Consider the following 17576-nt stretch of genomic DNA (forward strand, 5'->3'; position numbering starts at 1 on the left):
ACAGCTTGGAGAGTTTTTTAAATCTTTCTAGGAAGGTTGTTTGAGTTTGAGGTGGGTTTGTTTGATTGTTTTTTTTGTTTTACCTGGCTGTGAATTTTTTGTGTGATAGTAATAATAAGAAATAGAATAGGTTGGTCACTTCAGATAGTCCAGATTGCCAGTGGTTTTTAACATTTCATTCCCCTGCTTTTTTCCATTGTATGTTGTTTTTAGAATGTGGAAGGTTTAAATTACAATTGGTTTACATTCATTTATTTAGCATTGAACTGAAGAGGTGCATCTTTTATGTAATAATGACATACCAAAAATGTATGAAAATGTAAGGAACTGTTTAGTAACACAGAACACACTGGTTTAGGTTATAGCTTATTTTATTGCCACTGTTTGTGAATGAAGTTACCTATAAACATTACTTTGGCACATAATAATGAGGAGACAGAAATATTTCTGTATTTTAGGATGGCCTAACCTGTGTTTGAACCACAAAATAAAGAAGTTTTACAGTAGATATTGTTTAGTTATTATTTGAAAGCTGAGGTTCATGTTTGCAGTAAAGGAGCTTCCCAGGTTAAGCTAACATGTTCATTTTAGTGAAAATATTTCAGAGTTGTGCAAGTCTTTATTGTTGGAGTTAGGACAACAACACAAAGGAACTACAAGAATAGAAGACACAAGATGATGTACAAGAAATGCACAAACCCCCATTGTTAATTAAAAAATTGACAGGGAATGAATGGTAGTTGCTTTGGTAGTAGGAATGGTTTGCTAAATTTAGGATTAAGGGACCTGAGGATGCTGATTCAGAGTTTGTTTCCCAGAGGAGCCAAAGCCCAGGTGGTTTGTGCTGTCCCAGTGTGTAAAGGATGTCATGTAAAGGACGCAGGGGATGTGGAGCAGCAGCGGGAGCTGGTGCTGCTCTGCTGGCACTGCTGTGCCCGGGGTGCAGTGGCAGGGCTGGCACAGTCCCAGCTCCTGCTCCCAGTCCCTGTCCAACGCCTCCTCAGCAAATCCACCACAGCAGAGTGGAGCAGGCTGGGAACTCGTGGAAACTGCAAGAGCCTCCCTGGAATCAGTGCAGCTGCTGGGTGATTACATCCTGCAAAGACAGGCCTGGGAACAGTCTTCACCACTTTTTCATGAGTGGGGACAATGTCTCATTTCCCAGCCAAGAGCGTGAGTCAGGCTGCTCAGGTCAGTTTTCAAGGAAGAGGGCAGCTCTATGGGCTGCTTCAAAATGTCTCTTGTTTGAAAAAAAAAAAACCAAGCTTTCATGTTGGCTTCTGCAGAGGAATTTTTTGCAGGCTAGTAGTGTTTGGTTCAAACTGGAAATTTGCTCTACCAGGCTGGTTAGGAGCTGGATTTACACATTTCTGGAGAGCAGTGCATGAGAGACTTGTTCTGTGCACAAGAAACTGGCCCAGGTTACCTTCTGTTTTACATTTTTACTTCACTTTTCTGAGGAGATATTAACAAAATAGTTCACTATATTTAGAATGCTAATGGCAGTCAAGTTACGTCAAAAGAGGGATCTATTATTACATTGACAGAATGTCAGTGCAGAAATCAGCTACAACTTGTTCTGCATGTCATTAGCTGGAAAAATCACATGCAAATTTCTAACATTGATCAAAATTCCATTTCTCACTGATTTTTTGCTGTGTTAGACCTAGGACAGAATAAGAAATTTTTCTCGGGTGTATTTTAGTACACAACAGAAATTGCAGCGCTCAAAGCCTGTTTTTACCTCATGATAGTTTATGCATTCATTCCTCCCTTGGAAATTATGTTTACTTAAATTAGTGAAAGCTGTGTGAGGTCTTTTTACATTTAAAAGAGATTTCCCACATATCTGTCTTTGATTGTCACATCCTTCAGTGCGCTTGTCCAAATCCTACCCACATGCCGCTATGCAGATGAGGCACTCCCACATAGGGAATGTTCTGCACAGAAATCATGGAACGCCTAAGCAGCTTCTCTTTCTTTTTAAGAAATAGACTCCTAAAAACTATTCTAAAGACAGCACAATTCTGCCCACCAGCTGAGGATAATGTTAGGGGTACCTTTAAAATATATTGTTATATAAGCTGATAGAAGAAAAAAGAAAATGAAGCAAAAATGGCGAAGTTTTGCTGCAGCTTTAGAAAAGTTGCCAGCTGCCTGAGATGGCAGCATAAACTAGTTTAATTCACTTAAGCTATATTCTATTTAAGTCAAAAAACTGACACAGATTTAGCTGGCAAACCTCTCCATCCTTGACTGAAGAAAACTGCAATGATAAAACCAGGGTAAGATTCATTTGCTCTTAATACTTTCCTGAAGCATCAGCCATCATTCCATTGCTGGTGAGGATGCTTTTCTCAGGAGCAGCAGGGCTGGTGTGCTGGTTGTGGCTTGATTTGCAGTTTAATACAGCTTTAATTTGCTTTCCAGATTAGAAAAGGGAGCTCTGCTCTGTTGGCCAGTCCCAGGGATGCCCGTGCAGCTCCTTCACTGCTCCCTGCGCTGGGGTTCCTTTGCTGCCTTCTCATGAAGTCTCTTGCCAATTGTTTTTTGTTTTTTTTTCTTTGCAAATGATTTTTGTGTCCTGTTTGGGGAGCAGCTTTGGTTCAGAGTGAGCTTCAGGAGCTCCTCAATGCCTGCTCATGGTGAGAGAACTCTGTACAGGGGAATTTATAATTCTAGGGGCTCTTTGGTGATAGATGAATGCAAAAATGCACATGCATCACAAGTCACTATTTTCTTAAAAATTATGGGTTTTTTTTTCTATTTAAAAAGAAAAAAAAAAACTAAACTGGAATCTAACATTGTAACTCAAACAAATATTTTTTAAAACCTTCCTTGTTCTGTTGCAATTTAAACTAAACCAGACTTTAGCTTAGAAGCTGGATTCTTTTATGTGTTGTATTTTTCTTATATTTTTTTCTTATTAGTCAAGATTAATAATGATAGAGTTTGCTGTTTGACTCTTCATAGTTCAGTGATTGGTTTCCATATGTTGAAATAAGTAACTATTTAAAGCCATCTGCTTCCCTTGGAAGTAAGAATGTTTTCATTAGTGTTTAGCATTTGGCTGATAGTTGAAAAATTAAATTCAGGCTAAGTTTTAGTTGATCTTTCTGGACATTATTCAAACAACAATGTATGGGTTATTTAAAAAGCTATAGATTGATAATATTTGAGGTGTTACTTGCATTTGGAAATCACCTAACTCAGATAGTAAAAATAAGTGTGATACACAAAACTGAACAAGAAAGCCTCCCCCTAATTAGCCGAGTGGGACGTAAGCCACGTATAGGCCTTATTCAGGTCTTTTCCTTAAAGGGAAACTTACCTAATAAGGTACTGGCCAAAAGCAATTTTCTAGTTTCATGTTATCATCGCCAAAAATTAGGAAAGCATTTAGTTTATCACTCAAATCAGAAGTTGTGTCTCCTTCTTGCTTTTCTCACGATAATGTGATTTCTCTGCTAAGTTTTGGATGCTACTGATATTCTCAGCTTGTTCCTGGGAAAAGCCATAAAATCCTGAGTCAGGTCACTTGGCAGTCAAGTGGAAGAGAAAACTGCTTTTCTGCTATATTGTATTGCTTTGAATTGCAAATGTCTTTGTATTTGCTTCAGGTTTTTGTTTCATTTTGTTTTGTTTTTAATCCTGCTGTTGCACTCTCTGTGTTAGAATCTAAGATTTATATTTCTTTGACTGTTTAATGTTTCCTTTCATCGCCTTCATAAATAGTAATGACTAGCTTATGTATATCCAGGGAAGTAAGGCAAAAAGCCCTTGAGTGTGCCAAGTCTGAAAAAATTTAAATTAGTGTATCAAATGTTAGAAGAAGAGGAATTAAGGCTCTTATCAGCTAACCATAAGCCCAGAATCTTTTAAATTCTAACAATGGTCTGGTGGATACAGCTAAATCTGCCTTTACGTAAGAAAGACAATAGCAGGCATGTGGTTCAAAGTTAAAGATTTCACCTTAATAAAAGCTATTTATCATATTACTCTAAATCCACAGAAAGGCAAGTTTTTATTCCGAGGTGTAGGTCATTTCTGGTAGAGGAATCCCACACTTTTTAATGAACATGTTTCTCATTTCTAATTAGCTCCAGCACTTTGATTGCAGCATGCCAGCCTTCAACGCTGAGATTTCTGCTGGTAATGAAGCACTCGAGGTGGTATTTAATTAAAGCAGAGTGGTGCTAGGAAAGACCTGAGCAGGGCTGAACACTAATCCTTTTGCATTGCCCAGTGTCCCCTTGTGATTGTGATTGATGAGTTGATTTCTCTTTACAACTTCATTTGCATTGTGTGGCAATACCCGCAGGCAGAGGTGCTGAGCGTTTCTGGATCAGAGCTCCCCATTAGGACAAGCTAATGTGCTAAATGGGCTAGGGCTAGGCTGGAGAGCTCTCCTAGCTCTTAAGCAACCTATTAAATCACGGGTTTATGGTGGGTGATGTGACTCCTCATGTAAATGCTGGTGTTTGTAATACCTTTATCTCTTTTTATCTTGAAAATACATATCCTATACCCACTATCTGTCCTACCCATTCCCTCTTCTGTTTATCTCAGTTGTTGTGTTAAAATGATGATGTCAGGTAGTGGCTGCTATGAGGAATGGCTGTACAGTTTTTTTTTTTTGTTTGTTTTTTTGTTTTTGTTTTTTTTTTTTTTTTAGATTCATAGAGGTAAAATAAATTGATCAGGATTTTCTTAAACAGATAGACATATTTTCATCCTTATTACTAGAACTCTTAGTTTCTACCTCAAGTTTGAAAATTCTGTAATGCAGAACTGTTTCTTGTTTGCAACCAAAAGGTTGTAGCAGGACCATCCAAGTTCCTTATGCTGTCAGTCTGCTTGTCCACGAAGACAGAGCCATCAGCACTCTGCCCTCAGACCTGGTGTGGAAAACACGGTTCATTCTTCTGTAAAAAAATTAGAAAGTTTAAAAAAATACAATAGGGAACAAAGGCAACAGAGGAAAGATCCATGTTTTGTCCATATTTTCTACCAATGGTAAGTGTTGATAGTCATGTGTAGCAGGGGTCCTCATCATATGTTCCTTGGATATTTTCCCAACCAAGGAGGCATTTTAACACAAGCATATCTACATCAGCTATTTCACTACGATGTTTAAGCTTAATTAACAACAGAAATAAAACCTATATTTTTATAACAGTTACTTTAGCATTATACGCATAGCATCTATTTTAATATTTGCAAAAAGCCAATATTATATATCTATAACCCTGGTGTTCCTGGAGCGGCTGGGACGTGCTCCCATCTGACCAAATCTCCATGTCATGCACCTGTGAGCATTTCCAGCAGTGAATTTCTACTGGATGAGTGCATTTGCTCTGGCAGCAGAGGAAGCCAACAGTGTCCTGGGCTGGATAAGCAGGACAGTAACCAGTAAATTGACAGAAGTGATTTTCTCCCTTCACCTGGCATTTGTTAAATTGCATCCAAGATATTTGGCCCAGTTGTTGGCTCTCCAATACCAGAAGGAAGGTTCAGCACAGGGCCCCCAGGATGTGCTGGAGTACATGGTAAGAGGCTGAGAGAACTGTACTTGTTCAGCCTGGAGAAGGGAAGGCTCCAGTGTGACCCAAGGGCTGCCTTTAAATGCTCACCAAGAGGGTCCCAAGAACAAGTCTCTTCCCAGAGGTGTATGGGAGGACAAGAGACAACACATACTGAAAAACTGGAGTGAGTGGTTATGAAGAAAAGCTTTCCCCATGAGAACAGTTTTGCATTGGAACAGTTAGCCTTTGTCTTTGGTGCTTTGATAAAAATGGGTGTAGCACAAACATGCAAAGTTTTAAAATGCTGTCTGTACTCCAGGCTCTCCTACCACTGCCTTGCTGCCACTTCAGGGGTGGGGTTGGTCCAGCTGCCACTTTCTCTCCTGCCTCTTTAGTGAGTGGGATCCTCTGTCAGCCTTTTGTTTTTAGATCAAAGTAGCACTGAACCCAAACAGGAGGCAAGAAATACTTTACATCTATGAAAAACAGCAGCCTTAGGTGTGCACTTGTATAACCTACAGGGTTACTATTGCTTCTGTTGAGACTTTAGGCAGTTTCTTATTTTCCAGTCACTGCTAATCTCTCAGGTCAAGTATTTATTCCTTTTGCAGCCTTTCTTCTCATGTGAGTGAATGTGTGTTTTTAAGCTAGCAAGAGTATTTGTTTTTCTGAGTTCACAAGTACAGACTTTTTTCAAATCCAGGTATCCCTGCTTACATTTGAACATAAATTGTCAAAACGAATGGTTCTTGCAAACAGAGTAGTTATTGCATATTTTCCTTATTACTAGTCAAGGGATATTATTGTATATTGTCCTTACCTTGTTTTCCATAAGTCTGCTGTTAAATGGAGGGAGTGCCCACACAGATCATTGCAGGAATGACTGTGGAACTTCAAGAAGCTCCAGCTGGATGCTCACAGTCTCCTGGTTGAGACAGAATAAATACATTATGTTACCAGAATTTTTCTATTTCAGTGGAGAACTGGATTGCATACACTGAACAATTTTTAGGGACCAAAAAGCCAAACCAGCTGATTGTGCAGATACATGTAAGGAGCTTCCAAATGTCCTCTGACCTTGCAGAGGGTGACGTGTTAGGCATTGTCGTTTCCTTGATGATCATCTGACTGCAAGGGGAAGTATATTCATAAAAACTGTCCACATCCCAAAATCTGATCTAACAGTGTCTCAGGAAATAGATTAGTCTTGCTGCATCATAACTGTGCTTCTGCTGCACTGTTCTTGCTCAGATCAGGGGCTTAGAGTTAAAAAGATGGAACAATTTCTGCAAAGCAAAAGCACTGATACGTGAAATGAAGAATACTTTCAGCAGAGTGTCTTCATGGGCCATACTTATCTCTTAAAAGTGAAATGCACCTTGTGCAGTCTGTGCAAATCTCCCTATTGCTGCCAAATAGCTTCAGTGCTTTGCCATTTACAGCAGCGTGCAAAAATCTGGGGTTCTATTTGAATGTAAAAGTTTGGATTCTACTGCATTTCTAATCCTGGTGAGGTCGTTCAAGGGAAAGGATTTCCTTGTTTGAAACCCAGCTCTCCGTGTCTGCTCGGTCTGGTTACTTTCTTGAAAACATCTAAAATTCCTCTTTTCTTCCACGGTCACTGAGAAAATTGTACTTGCTTTAGAGAGGCAGTTTGGTTGTCAGAGGTGGTCCTGCATAATAAAGTGTTCTGGGAAGTGGAAGTTTCATACATGAAAAAAAGAGATTAGTTCTAGATAATTATTGATGAATATTAGTATCTATTCTATTACTGGTTTTCAGAGATCTGTTCTGAATTGAGTTGACCATGTTAGCTGGATTGAAATGACTAGAAATGCAAAATGGTAATACACACACTTCTAAGTATCTTCACCCATTTCTGATTATTTTTATATTTATGGCAGATATTTTTTCTTTTTTTTTTTTTCTCCTGAAAGCATATATAAAAGCTAGTTTTCATCTAAATTCCATGAGGGTTTTTTTTGAGGTTGCAGTTAGCATAGACCTGACTAATGGTGCATATCTGGCAAATACAGTTGTAGAAGGTTTTGTTAGGGTGGATTAATTATTCCTGTCTAATACTTAAGTAATTTGTATTTCAAAACTCAGTGCTATTTGGGAATGAACCATGAGTAATTTTTCAATAAAACTTGCCTGAAATTTTTCTTAAAAAAAAAAAAACAAAAAAAAAACAAAAAAAACCCCCAAAAAACCCCAAAACAAAATAACGAGAGATTATTTTAAAAACTTGCAGACCTGCAAGTTACACTGTTGTTGTGCAGTTTGTTGGCATCAGAAATTTGCATTGCTGAAGGGAAAACGTAATTCCTCTGAGCTTCTGCACAGACTCTTGAGTTCTTTGCTTTTAGTTTTAAATCATTTGCCTTTTTGTTTTGTGTAATTCTATTAAAACTCTTTTCACCTAAGGCAATGGGAACCCCCATTCAGCTGGGCTCTGTGGCTCAGGGTGTGTAGTAGCTTGATAATTTGTTTATTTATTAACTGTTATTTTAACTGCAAAGGTGCAGTTTCTCTCTCAGATTCACAGGATTTAAGATGTTAACAAGAGAATTCTAGCAGCAAACTATGCTCTTAAATTTCTGGTTTATGTTTGTAAGAAATAGAAACAAAAATAGTTTAAATTGTCAAAAACCAAGAAAGGGAGAAAATGGGATTAAAATCAGGGTAGCTTCACCCTTGCTCTCACTTTTCTGCATAGAGCAATAGAGGCATTTGCAATGTGCACTACTTGAATTGTTTGATGTCATAGTCTCTGTTTAATTGGAAATATTTTATATCATAATTTGTTTGCTTCTGAAGCATGTGAGAGGCCTTGAATTCAGGTTGTTTAACTGGTGTTCAATCTGTGTTACTAAAATGAAGTTAAAACAATAATTTGAAAATTTTATTTCCTAATCCTTATTAACAAACAACATGTTCAGATCAATTCACTATGCTTCATAAGTCTCCATTTGGTTCTTAGTTTGATACCATGAACACATATATGTGTGTGTGACATTAAAATTTAATTTAGTGTGCGTTGCTTTTCTTAATTGATGTTGTTAGTCACTGCAAACCTCTTTACTGGAGGATTTAAATTTCCATTTTGACCTTTTATTAACTGAAACTAGCTGATTTGATTTTTTATTTTTCTTTTTTTTCCCCTACTATTCTTTAGAACTGTTGGCAGGGGACATATTAATAGCTGTAGAACTTAGGAATCTATTTTAAACGTGGAACGTTTTTGTTAATACATGAAGTCAACCAAGGAGCAGTGAACTTTGTGGTTATTTCCACAATACATATATGTATTTATAGATATACTACATAAGTGTAAGTTATTATACTTACCCTTTCATCAAGACCAACAAATGGATATTTCCAAGGCTGTGTCAAGTTCCAAAATATATTTTCACCCTTCAAATCCTGGGTCAATTGGCTGCAATGGTATCTGGAATAAATGAGAGCAGATTAAAAAGTACTTTAAATATACCAGTCCTGTAGCCTGATTCTGTTCAGAATAGCTCCCAATTACATGAGATATTTTGCATCAAATTTAAGATACATGTGGAGGTCATCCCTTGCTTTCATTCAGTAACTTAGGCAGAATTAATGTGTTCCCATGTCAATCTGATAGCATTTTGTAGCTACTGTACTCTCAATTGCTGCAGTAAATATTAAAGGGGAGAATCAGATTGGTGTGGGCAGGTGTAGAAAGAGGAAGTAGTAAAGAAGGACAACATGAAGAAGAGGGAAGGGGGGACAAAGGGAGGTTTAAAATATTGGGAAAAGCGAATCAGGATCTGAATGAGAAGAGAGGAGAATTCACAAAAAGGCTTGGCAAAATAGATCTGGTGAATTTGTAGAGGTGGGTTGTGCCTTTTAGGTCCCTATTTTGGATCCTGAATTTTATCCATCTAGTCTTCATGTATTCTGAGGTGGACTGAGTCTGCCTAAGTGCATGACTGTCATATGTGTCACTTAACAGTTTTGATTGCTTTCCCAGAATTCAATTCATGTTTCAGAGTTTTTGTTGTAGTTAGTCTCTGGCAGCTGAAAACTGGTTTATTTCTAATGGATTATATAGTGATGATTTTTGCTTGTTGTTCAGATAAGCCATTAAACACATGTAGAAAAAGTGCATTTCAGTAAAAACCTATCCAGTATTGCATTGCTCAGACACCTTTTCCAGAACACAGCCCTTCACATCCCTGATTCTAAATGTGATGAAAATCAGCAAGCATTAGTGAGCACATAGGTTATTGTTTCTTTTTAAATGTGGTCTCAACACATTTAAAAGCAGATGATGATACTACTTTACTCTCATGAAAATTAGCAACACTTAAAATTAGAACTAATTGCTGTTCCAAGGAAAATGCCTTTGCTGTTACATGAGAGAATGTCAGTAACTGGCAGGACACACGACACTGTCACCATGAGTTCAGGCATATTTGCTGTGCATGCTGTGCATGACAATGGAATAGATCAGTTTGAGGGTATAAGACATAGCAAAATTGTTCTATACAGCTATCAGAATATTAAATAAAAGGAAAAGGCTTCATAAAGTCTCATATAATCCCTCTTGGCATGGATATATGAGCAGGTATTCAACTTTTTTCTTGAAGTACACAGATGTGATTAAATTTAACTTGACACAAGTGATGTACTGTACCATGTGATTGTAATATTTGAAAGAAAACCACTTTTCCGATTGAATACCTACTCACTATCAATTCCTGTGTAGCAGCATCTAATCAGAATTTCTTCTGCAGCCAAAATGCAAACGCATTTGCTGTGTTCTCCATCTCACTGGGTGCCCACTCAGCAAACGCAGAACTGCTTCAATATTTTTGCTATCTTATTTAATCTAATGTTCTACTATAAAAGCCAGCCAGTTCACATTGATTATAAACAGTTTCCAGGCTATAACTTTTCTCTCCCAGAAGTGGTGTGTGTATTTTCACTAATTCTGGAGCCTGGATACTGTGGCTGCTGTCCAGGCCCCTGCACTGTGCAAACACAAACGCTGTTGGATGTGGTTGCTGTAGATTAGCCATATGCTTCTGCTTGACATGCCAGAGCTTTTCTCAGTGCTGCTACAGTTTTGGAAATGCCTCTTCTTTCACCACCCCTTCCTTAGGAAATAAAATATGTAAACCAGGAAAGGTAATTTTCATCCAGTCCCACGATATATGCTATTTTAAAATAATGTATTGCTCCAAACAATGTTTTTTTAAGCTGACCAAGGTTAAGCACCTGTAGCACAGGCAGAGACCAGCTTTGCAGGAAGATTTACTGTCATATGAGTATGTTCAGTCTTGTGAAGAAGGTCCAGTAGTAAAATAAATCTCCAAAGGAGATGTGCTAGGAGAGGCCATATAGATTTGAGACCAGTTTTAGTCCCTGTTCTGGGGGACTGTGGAAATGAAGGTACAGGGACAAAACTGGCTATTCCTTTCATAGTAGCAGAAGCTTTTTAGAGATTTAACATAGAACTTGCCAGTCAGTATAGTCAGTGAAATTCTTTGCTTTGCTAAAGGAACCATTAAAGGATTTAGTTCATTTTCTTCATAACTGGAGATTCCTTGTAGCACACTATTAATAGATTTTTGTTTTAGGCAGTTGTGACATTCAGCACTGCTTAGAAATATATTTTGCTTTGCATAAACACATCTTAGTACGTTTTTGTCTCCTCGTTGAGAAGGTCTTTACCTTCCTTCAGTACTGTGGCTTAGGTTGCTGATGACAAACATTGTTGGATAAACAGTTCCTTGGTAATGCTACAACAGCATCTTAACATAAACATCCACTGAAGTATGCAAATGATCTTGGTGATAAACAAGCATAGCAAAGTGTGGCTGAGGCAGGAAGCCAAGCTGTCTGTTCCTTGTGCCCAATGATATTTTGATTGTCATTTTAATCTTAGGAGTAAATAACATCAGCGATCATGTTCCATCATTTAATTTCAGTGCCAAAAAAATGAGTGCTGCTTTAACTGGCATTAAACAAGATGGCATTGCTGTGGTAGCTGGTCATTGCAGCTCAGGTCATCTATGTTCCATTGTAAATAACAAAATGGTGGAAATCTTAAAGTTAAACAGAGACTGGAAACAGATATTCTTTGAAAGTGATGTTAAATACTTCATGTCTGGATTTTTTCTTTTCCTTGAAAGAGCCTTTCTTGTCACCCTTAATGCCTTTGAATTAAGAATGTCTTACTTGTAGATAGGCTGGACTAAAAAACCTTCCCATTTTTGTCCTCAAGTACATGAGCAATACTTCTGTGGTTCTCTTTTGTTGCCAAGCCTTGACTCCATCACTTGTAAGCTCACATTTTGTGTCTGTCTTCATTAACCTTCTTCATAGCCATGTAAGCCTGCTAAGTAACTTCTTTCCTAATGAATGGTTTGTTCTTGCATGCTGAAGTTCTCTTTAATCGACATCTCAATCAGGCAGCTACCTTGGACTGTTTTCTCTCCTGGGTAAACCTTAGGGAGTCGTAACATTTCCCTGGATATGCTGAAGTCTCTTTTTCTGAAGCCTGGTTTTATAACTCTACTGCTGACTTTCCTGGTCTTCCTCCAAATTCCCAAAGTCAGTCATGTCATTGTCTTTATGGAGCTTACCACATAAATGAAACTCTTAAATTTACCTGGTTTAAGCAAAGTAAAGCAAAACGAACCAGCTTGCATTTGATCATTTGGCACAGTTTTGCAGGAATTGTTGTCATTTAACCCAGCTCATTCTGGCTTTCAAAACCGCCCCGTATCCAAATAGCTGAGCAGGGATGATCTGTCAGCTTTGCTGCTTAAGGCAGATTATGGCATTGCATTCTCATTTCCCTCACTGGCTGACTGTGTTCCGTGTTTTATTTCAGGTGAGTCAAATAATGATCTCCCATTTGTGGTACTGAGGCTCGGACCTGTATAACACACGATGGATGAATGTGGCTGTTGTGGTGCTGCCCTAGGAAATGGTTCACTGTGAGGGATTATGAGGAGAAATGTCCCCTTTCTTTTCTGAGGCTCCATCAGAGCTCAGCAGTGAAAGATTGTGCCCCCAGTTAAAAGAGGTCACTTAAAGTCTCCAGTTTAGAGAGGTGACATTGGCAGTTCCAACTCCACTGAGTGCTGCTGCCCTTGGGCTTGGGAGGTGGCTCTGCTCACTCTGGTGCAGCCACTTCACCGGTGCCTTTGTGAAGCACATAAAGGTCTGCAAAGGTCTCCGGTCCTGTGTTCTTGTTCTCTGTGTGCAATCCCTGTGGCACTCTTCACTCATCCTGCCCGGTATTTAGTTTACCTATCACCATCTGATCACTAATTAGGTGGCGAAACACTGATCCCATTTCTCTCTCAAGAATGGCTCTCAAGAATGTTTTTTCAGCGTGTGGCTGTAGGTTCACCATCTTCTGTGCCTGACAGATCAGGTAAATACTTGGCTCTATTCTGTGGTGTGTCCACTGCAAAGCCAAATGAAACTCTGGATGAGGTGGCATCTCTAAATTGGGAATAACCTGGTGATATTAATTAACCTATTAATATCAATTAGACTCAATTGCTCCATTTAGGACTTTTAAGAACCAGCTGCCTCCAGTCCCAATCTCTTGAAAAGTCAGGTTTTTGGAGTAAACTGCAACTGAGGTTTTGAATTCTACTTACAACAAATCTGGAATGCATAATTTCAGCTATGTTATAAGAACTTACCAGATTTCTAGAAATGATCTGTTGAAAACCATTTACCTGCAACTGTTTTTGGATTTGAGTGTGCTCAGTTTTCTCTCAGACTCCAAACATTTGCTGAGTTCAATCCTTTACCACTAAGGTGTCATCTAGAGAAGTTTTTTGGCTTAAATTCTGGAAATACTTATGCCTGTTCATGGGTTACAAGGCAGGAACTGTCTCAGTGGAATCCAGAAGAACAGGTTACAAAGCAGAATGCAGGGTTGTGTCTGCACTAGATACAGTCTTGCTGCATAAGCATGGTTTGTCACCTGGGTTAGTATGTCCCATATCTTCAGTGTTGCAGTAAAGAAAAAAATAATTAAAAAATGGTTTTTTTTAAATCACTTGATTAGAAAAATAAGAAAATGGATGTACTAGTTTTGTTACGATCCAGCTTTAAAAGGTGGCAGTGGTTTTCAAGAAATTAATCTTTTAAATAAATTTTATTTCAGAAGAAAAAATGCAGATAAAATTAGAAAACTTATATGGCTGTAGTTACTGTTTCAGAGGTCATGCAGAAGGTAGAGAAAACTACTCCTTTCTGTGGAGATATAAGGCAGTGTTCCTCTACATATGCTGAGAATGGTAATGTTTGGCAGAAAATGAAAATGTGTCATAGTTCACAGCATTAAATTAAATCACTTGTGAAGCTTGTCTTGTCTGCACTATGAGAATTGCCAGTTCCATACTGCTCTGGCTGTGGATTAAACAAATGAAAACATATTTTTCCTAAGGAAACATTGCAAATACATCTCAAAGAACTGAAACATTGTTTCTTGAGGACAGAAATAGGCTAGAAGTTGTAACTAGTCTATTCCTTCTCAGTAAATCCTTTATGAAGAAAGTCATCAAATAGGATAAAAGTATAAAATCCATTTTGAAGCTTTTCTGCTACTGTTGAAACCAAATGGAATCACAGAATGATTCAGATTGAAAGGGAACTTCAGAAGCCATCTAATCCCAATATCCCTTTTAAATCAGGGGTAACTACACAGATTAGGTTGCTCAGGGGCTTTTAGAGCTCAGGTTTGAAAGTCTCCAGGATGCCATAACCTCTCTGAGAAGCATTTTCCTGTGCTTAACTTCCCTCATTTTCATCATCTTATTCTTTGGAGTTAACCAGAATTTACCTTTCGGCAACTTTTAGCTGTTGCTCCTTGTTCTGTCACTCTGTACCTGCGGGTTCTGTCCCTGTAACCTTTGGTTAAGTGGAAGAAGATGCAATTTAGTTGTCTGAGCCCTCCCTTCTGCGGGCGATGCTGAACCAGCTGCCTCAGCCTCTGTCATGTGCTCCAGCCCTGCAGCGGCCCTGGCAACTGAACTCCCAAACTTATCTCCTGTCCTGAGGCTCCCCAGACTGGTGTTCCAGATGCTCTCCCAAGTGCTGTGCAGGGAGGAATGATCCCTTTCCTCACCTCACTGACCACCCTTTGCTAATGCAGCCTGCAGAGCAGTTCACATTTGCTGCCTGGAAGGCAGAGCAGTGCTTTGTACCCAGCTCTGCTCACCAGGACTCATCCTTTGCTGCAGAGCTGCTCTCTGGCCAGGCAGTCAGGGCCTGGGCCAGTGAGAGGGATTATCCTGTCCCAGGAGCAGGACTTGGCCAGGTTCTTGTCCACCCACTCCTTTAGCTTCTGCAGAGCCCCATAACTGCTCCCTGTTTGCTGGCCTGTGGGAATTTGCATTCTGACACTTCACATATGTCTTTTGTGAAGATCAGTTCAACAGTTTTGGACTTGGTCTTGATGCCCAAGGGCTGGAAATCAGGCTGAGTTAAATTTTTAAAGGTTGACTGCTGCCCCCTTTAAAATCCTGTAATCCAGATGGCTTTTCATGCACCTTTTATATTAACAATCTAACCCTTTTTTTTTTTTTTGCCCTCTTTCCCTTCTCTTTGGGTACAAGGCTGCTGCATCATCCTCAGTATGCTCTAATAAAGGTGTAACACAAATGAGGTGGAGTTTCCTCTACTGACTTGTGAATAATGACAAGACCCTTTTATAATTTACACTTTTTTTTAGGAAGTTGTAAGAATCAATTCTCATTGTAGATGTACCCAGTTTCTTCAGAGTGTCTTGCTGTATGACTCTTAAGGCCATTTTGGAGAGTTGTTTTCATCCAATGGAAATATTGGTTGATGGAATACAAGGTTGAGCTGCAGTTGGGAACACCTTAAGAGTCAGAGTTGAGAAAGGGAGAGGCAGAAAACTTAAAAAGAAAGATTTAGGTGTTAATGTGGAAGCAAAACAAACCAGTGTGGCAGAGTCACGTCCACTTGGACCATTGGAAATAACAGGATAAAGATTTGCCATGTAGGATAAGGAGAGCTCTGGTAATAAATGACTGCATCATAAAGGCAATCAAAAGTTCCAGCAGCTGGAAGGAGTGAAGGTGTTGGAGGGAAGGCTTTCTCCTTGTGTACTGGTGTGTCCATAGTATTATGTGAATTCAGGCTAAGTTTTGGCAAGTGGTTTGCTGCTTTCAGTGAAATGTAAGTAAATGTCCTTTGCAGGCTGTCGGGAGGTTTCAGTTGCTGAAATTCTTTTCCATAGCTCAGGCACTCACTCAGAGTGAACATGTCATTATTAAACACACATGCAGCAGTACCAAGAGCACAGACTTTTATTGGAATACAGTATTTTATATGTAAAAAGACCAAAAGTAAATGTTCCTCTGCAATGGGAGAAATGAAATGGTATTTTCCTGCTAAGGTAGCAAAGAAATTATCTTTTGCTTACTTATTGTTATCTTTCCCCTCTATGCTCTCTGAAAAAAGTTATTCTGCATTATCTTTCTTTTGAAAGCTGAATTTGGCTTTGGCCTGAACCTTCCAAAAAAGAGAGGTGGCTGGAGCATTCATTTTGTGTGATTGCAGAAGCAAATGATGCGAGTCAAGTGGCCTGGTCAGATAATTAAGCTACAACAGAGAGAGCTTGCAGTCAGTCAGTTGTGATTATCAGTTCAGTGTGGTTGGGTGTCTGATTCCTTCTGAAAAATCTGAAGTGGCTGCTTTTATTATCATTAATTGGGGAGTGCCAGGAACAAACCTGGAAGAATTACACTGTCACTTTAAAGAATTACAATATATTTCAGGTGGATATAAGTTTAATGATGAATTGATGACTGTTTGTTGCTCTGCCCACCCCTTTGAATTGGAAGGTTTTTTAGAATAATTCCAGTGTAACATGTCTGCCCTGCTTCTGAACCCTGATGTCTGTAGGCAGTCTGCAGCAGAGTGGCAATAAATGTGTATTCTTTGGAGGTGAATCTTTTTTTTTTTTTTTTTTTTTTTTTTTTTTTTTTTAATTTTTCTTTTCTTTATTTCTTTTGATAGAAGTTCAATCATTTTGAAGCTATCTCTGGAGCATTTAGGAAAGTTCCTTTAACAGTGAAGCATTAGGTTGCTTAAAGTCTCTCACAGAACTAAACCTTGGTAGCACTTCAGAAATACTTCCCCTGCTAAGCGAGAGGGATGTCATGAAATGAAACAAAAAAGGAAACAATATTTCATTTGAATGGAAGGATAAAATACATTTAATCTAAACCAGGCTAGCTCAGTATCGATGGTGTTGCCTTGTGGCATTCAGCAATGTTAAAATCAGAACCTTATTGGTATTAACTCTGCCACATGGAGGAGGAATTAATCCCATAGAAATGCACATGTGTAGCTGGACATCATAGCTATCACAAAGCCAGAGCCCTGGAAGGTCGGGGTGTTTTGGGTCTCTGAATACAGCCGCGTTAATTTTAAAACAAAACCCTTCAGCTTCCGGCAACTTCCACAGTAGCATTTCCAATGTTTTTTAAACAGCTATTAATGTAGTCAAGCTGTGTTTTTTTCCTCCTTCTCTGTGCAATCATCTGCTCAGTGGTGCACTCCACGAGCAGTAGCAGGAGCCAGAGGAGTGGCCTGCTGTGATTGATGGGGCGCGGCCCGGCGCTGCAGGAGCCCCATCTGGATCAGGTTTTGGGAGCCCTCAGATGTCGAGAGGGAGGTCAGCGAGCCCTGCATGGGCTCCCCCTCCCTCAGCACCCCGACCTGCCTCACCCCTGCACACCCTGCACCGCTCACACGCCCCCAGCCAGCACTGATGCTCCTTTTGGGCAGATGCTGCATGGCCTGGGAGCAGAGCAGCTGCTAAGTTTATGGAGAATAGAGGCAGCACGATGGTACAGCAGGTATTTTCACTTTTATTCTCACTTGAAACTCTTGATTTTTAGTCAAGCCAGGGCAGTTCTTATAAGCAGCTGCACCACTGCATGCAAGACTTCTAAGCCATGATTTGATGCTTAAATCTGAATGAGGGCAAGCTATGGGGTATCATGGTTT

General features: G+C 39.3%; 1 protein-coding gene across 21 annotated transcripts in view; it reads left to right on the plus strand.

Moving 5' to 3' along the window:
* RBFOX1 (RNA binding fox-1 homolog 1) overlaps positions 1 to 17576 on the plus strand; it is a 1013650-nt gene that overhangs the window by 866740 nt on the left and 129334 nt on the right. For 2 of the 21 annotated variants that reach the window (XM_053957195.1, XM_053957203.1), the window contains exon 1: positions 17372 to 17425. The exons of the other annotated variants lie outside the window; for them this stretch is intronic. In XM_053957195.1, the coding sequence (XP_053813170.1) occupies positions 17393 to 17425 (33 nt within the window). In that variant the 5' untranslated portion in view covers positions 17372 to 17392. Of the gene's footprint in view, positions 1 to 17371; positions 17426 to 17576 lie in introns of those variants that run through there. 21 annotated transcript variants of the gene reach the window in all.

This window comes from Vidua chalybeata, chromosome 16 (genome assembly GCF_026979565.1).
Source record: "Vidua chalybeata isolate OUT-0048 chromosome 16, bVidCha1 merged haplotype, whole genome shotgun sequence".
NCBI lineage: Eukaryota > Metazoa > Chordata > Aves > Passeriformes > Viduidae > Vidua > Vidua chalybeata.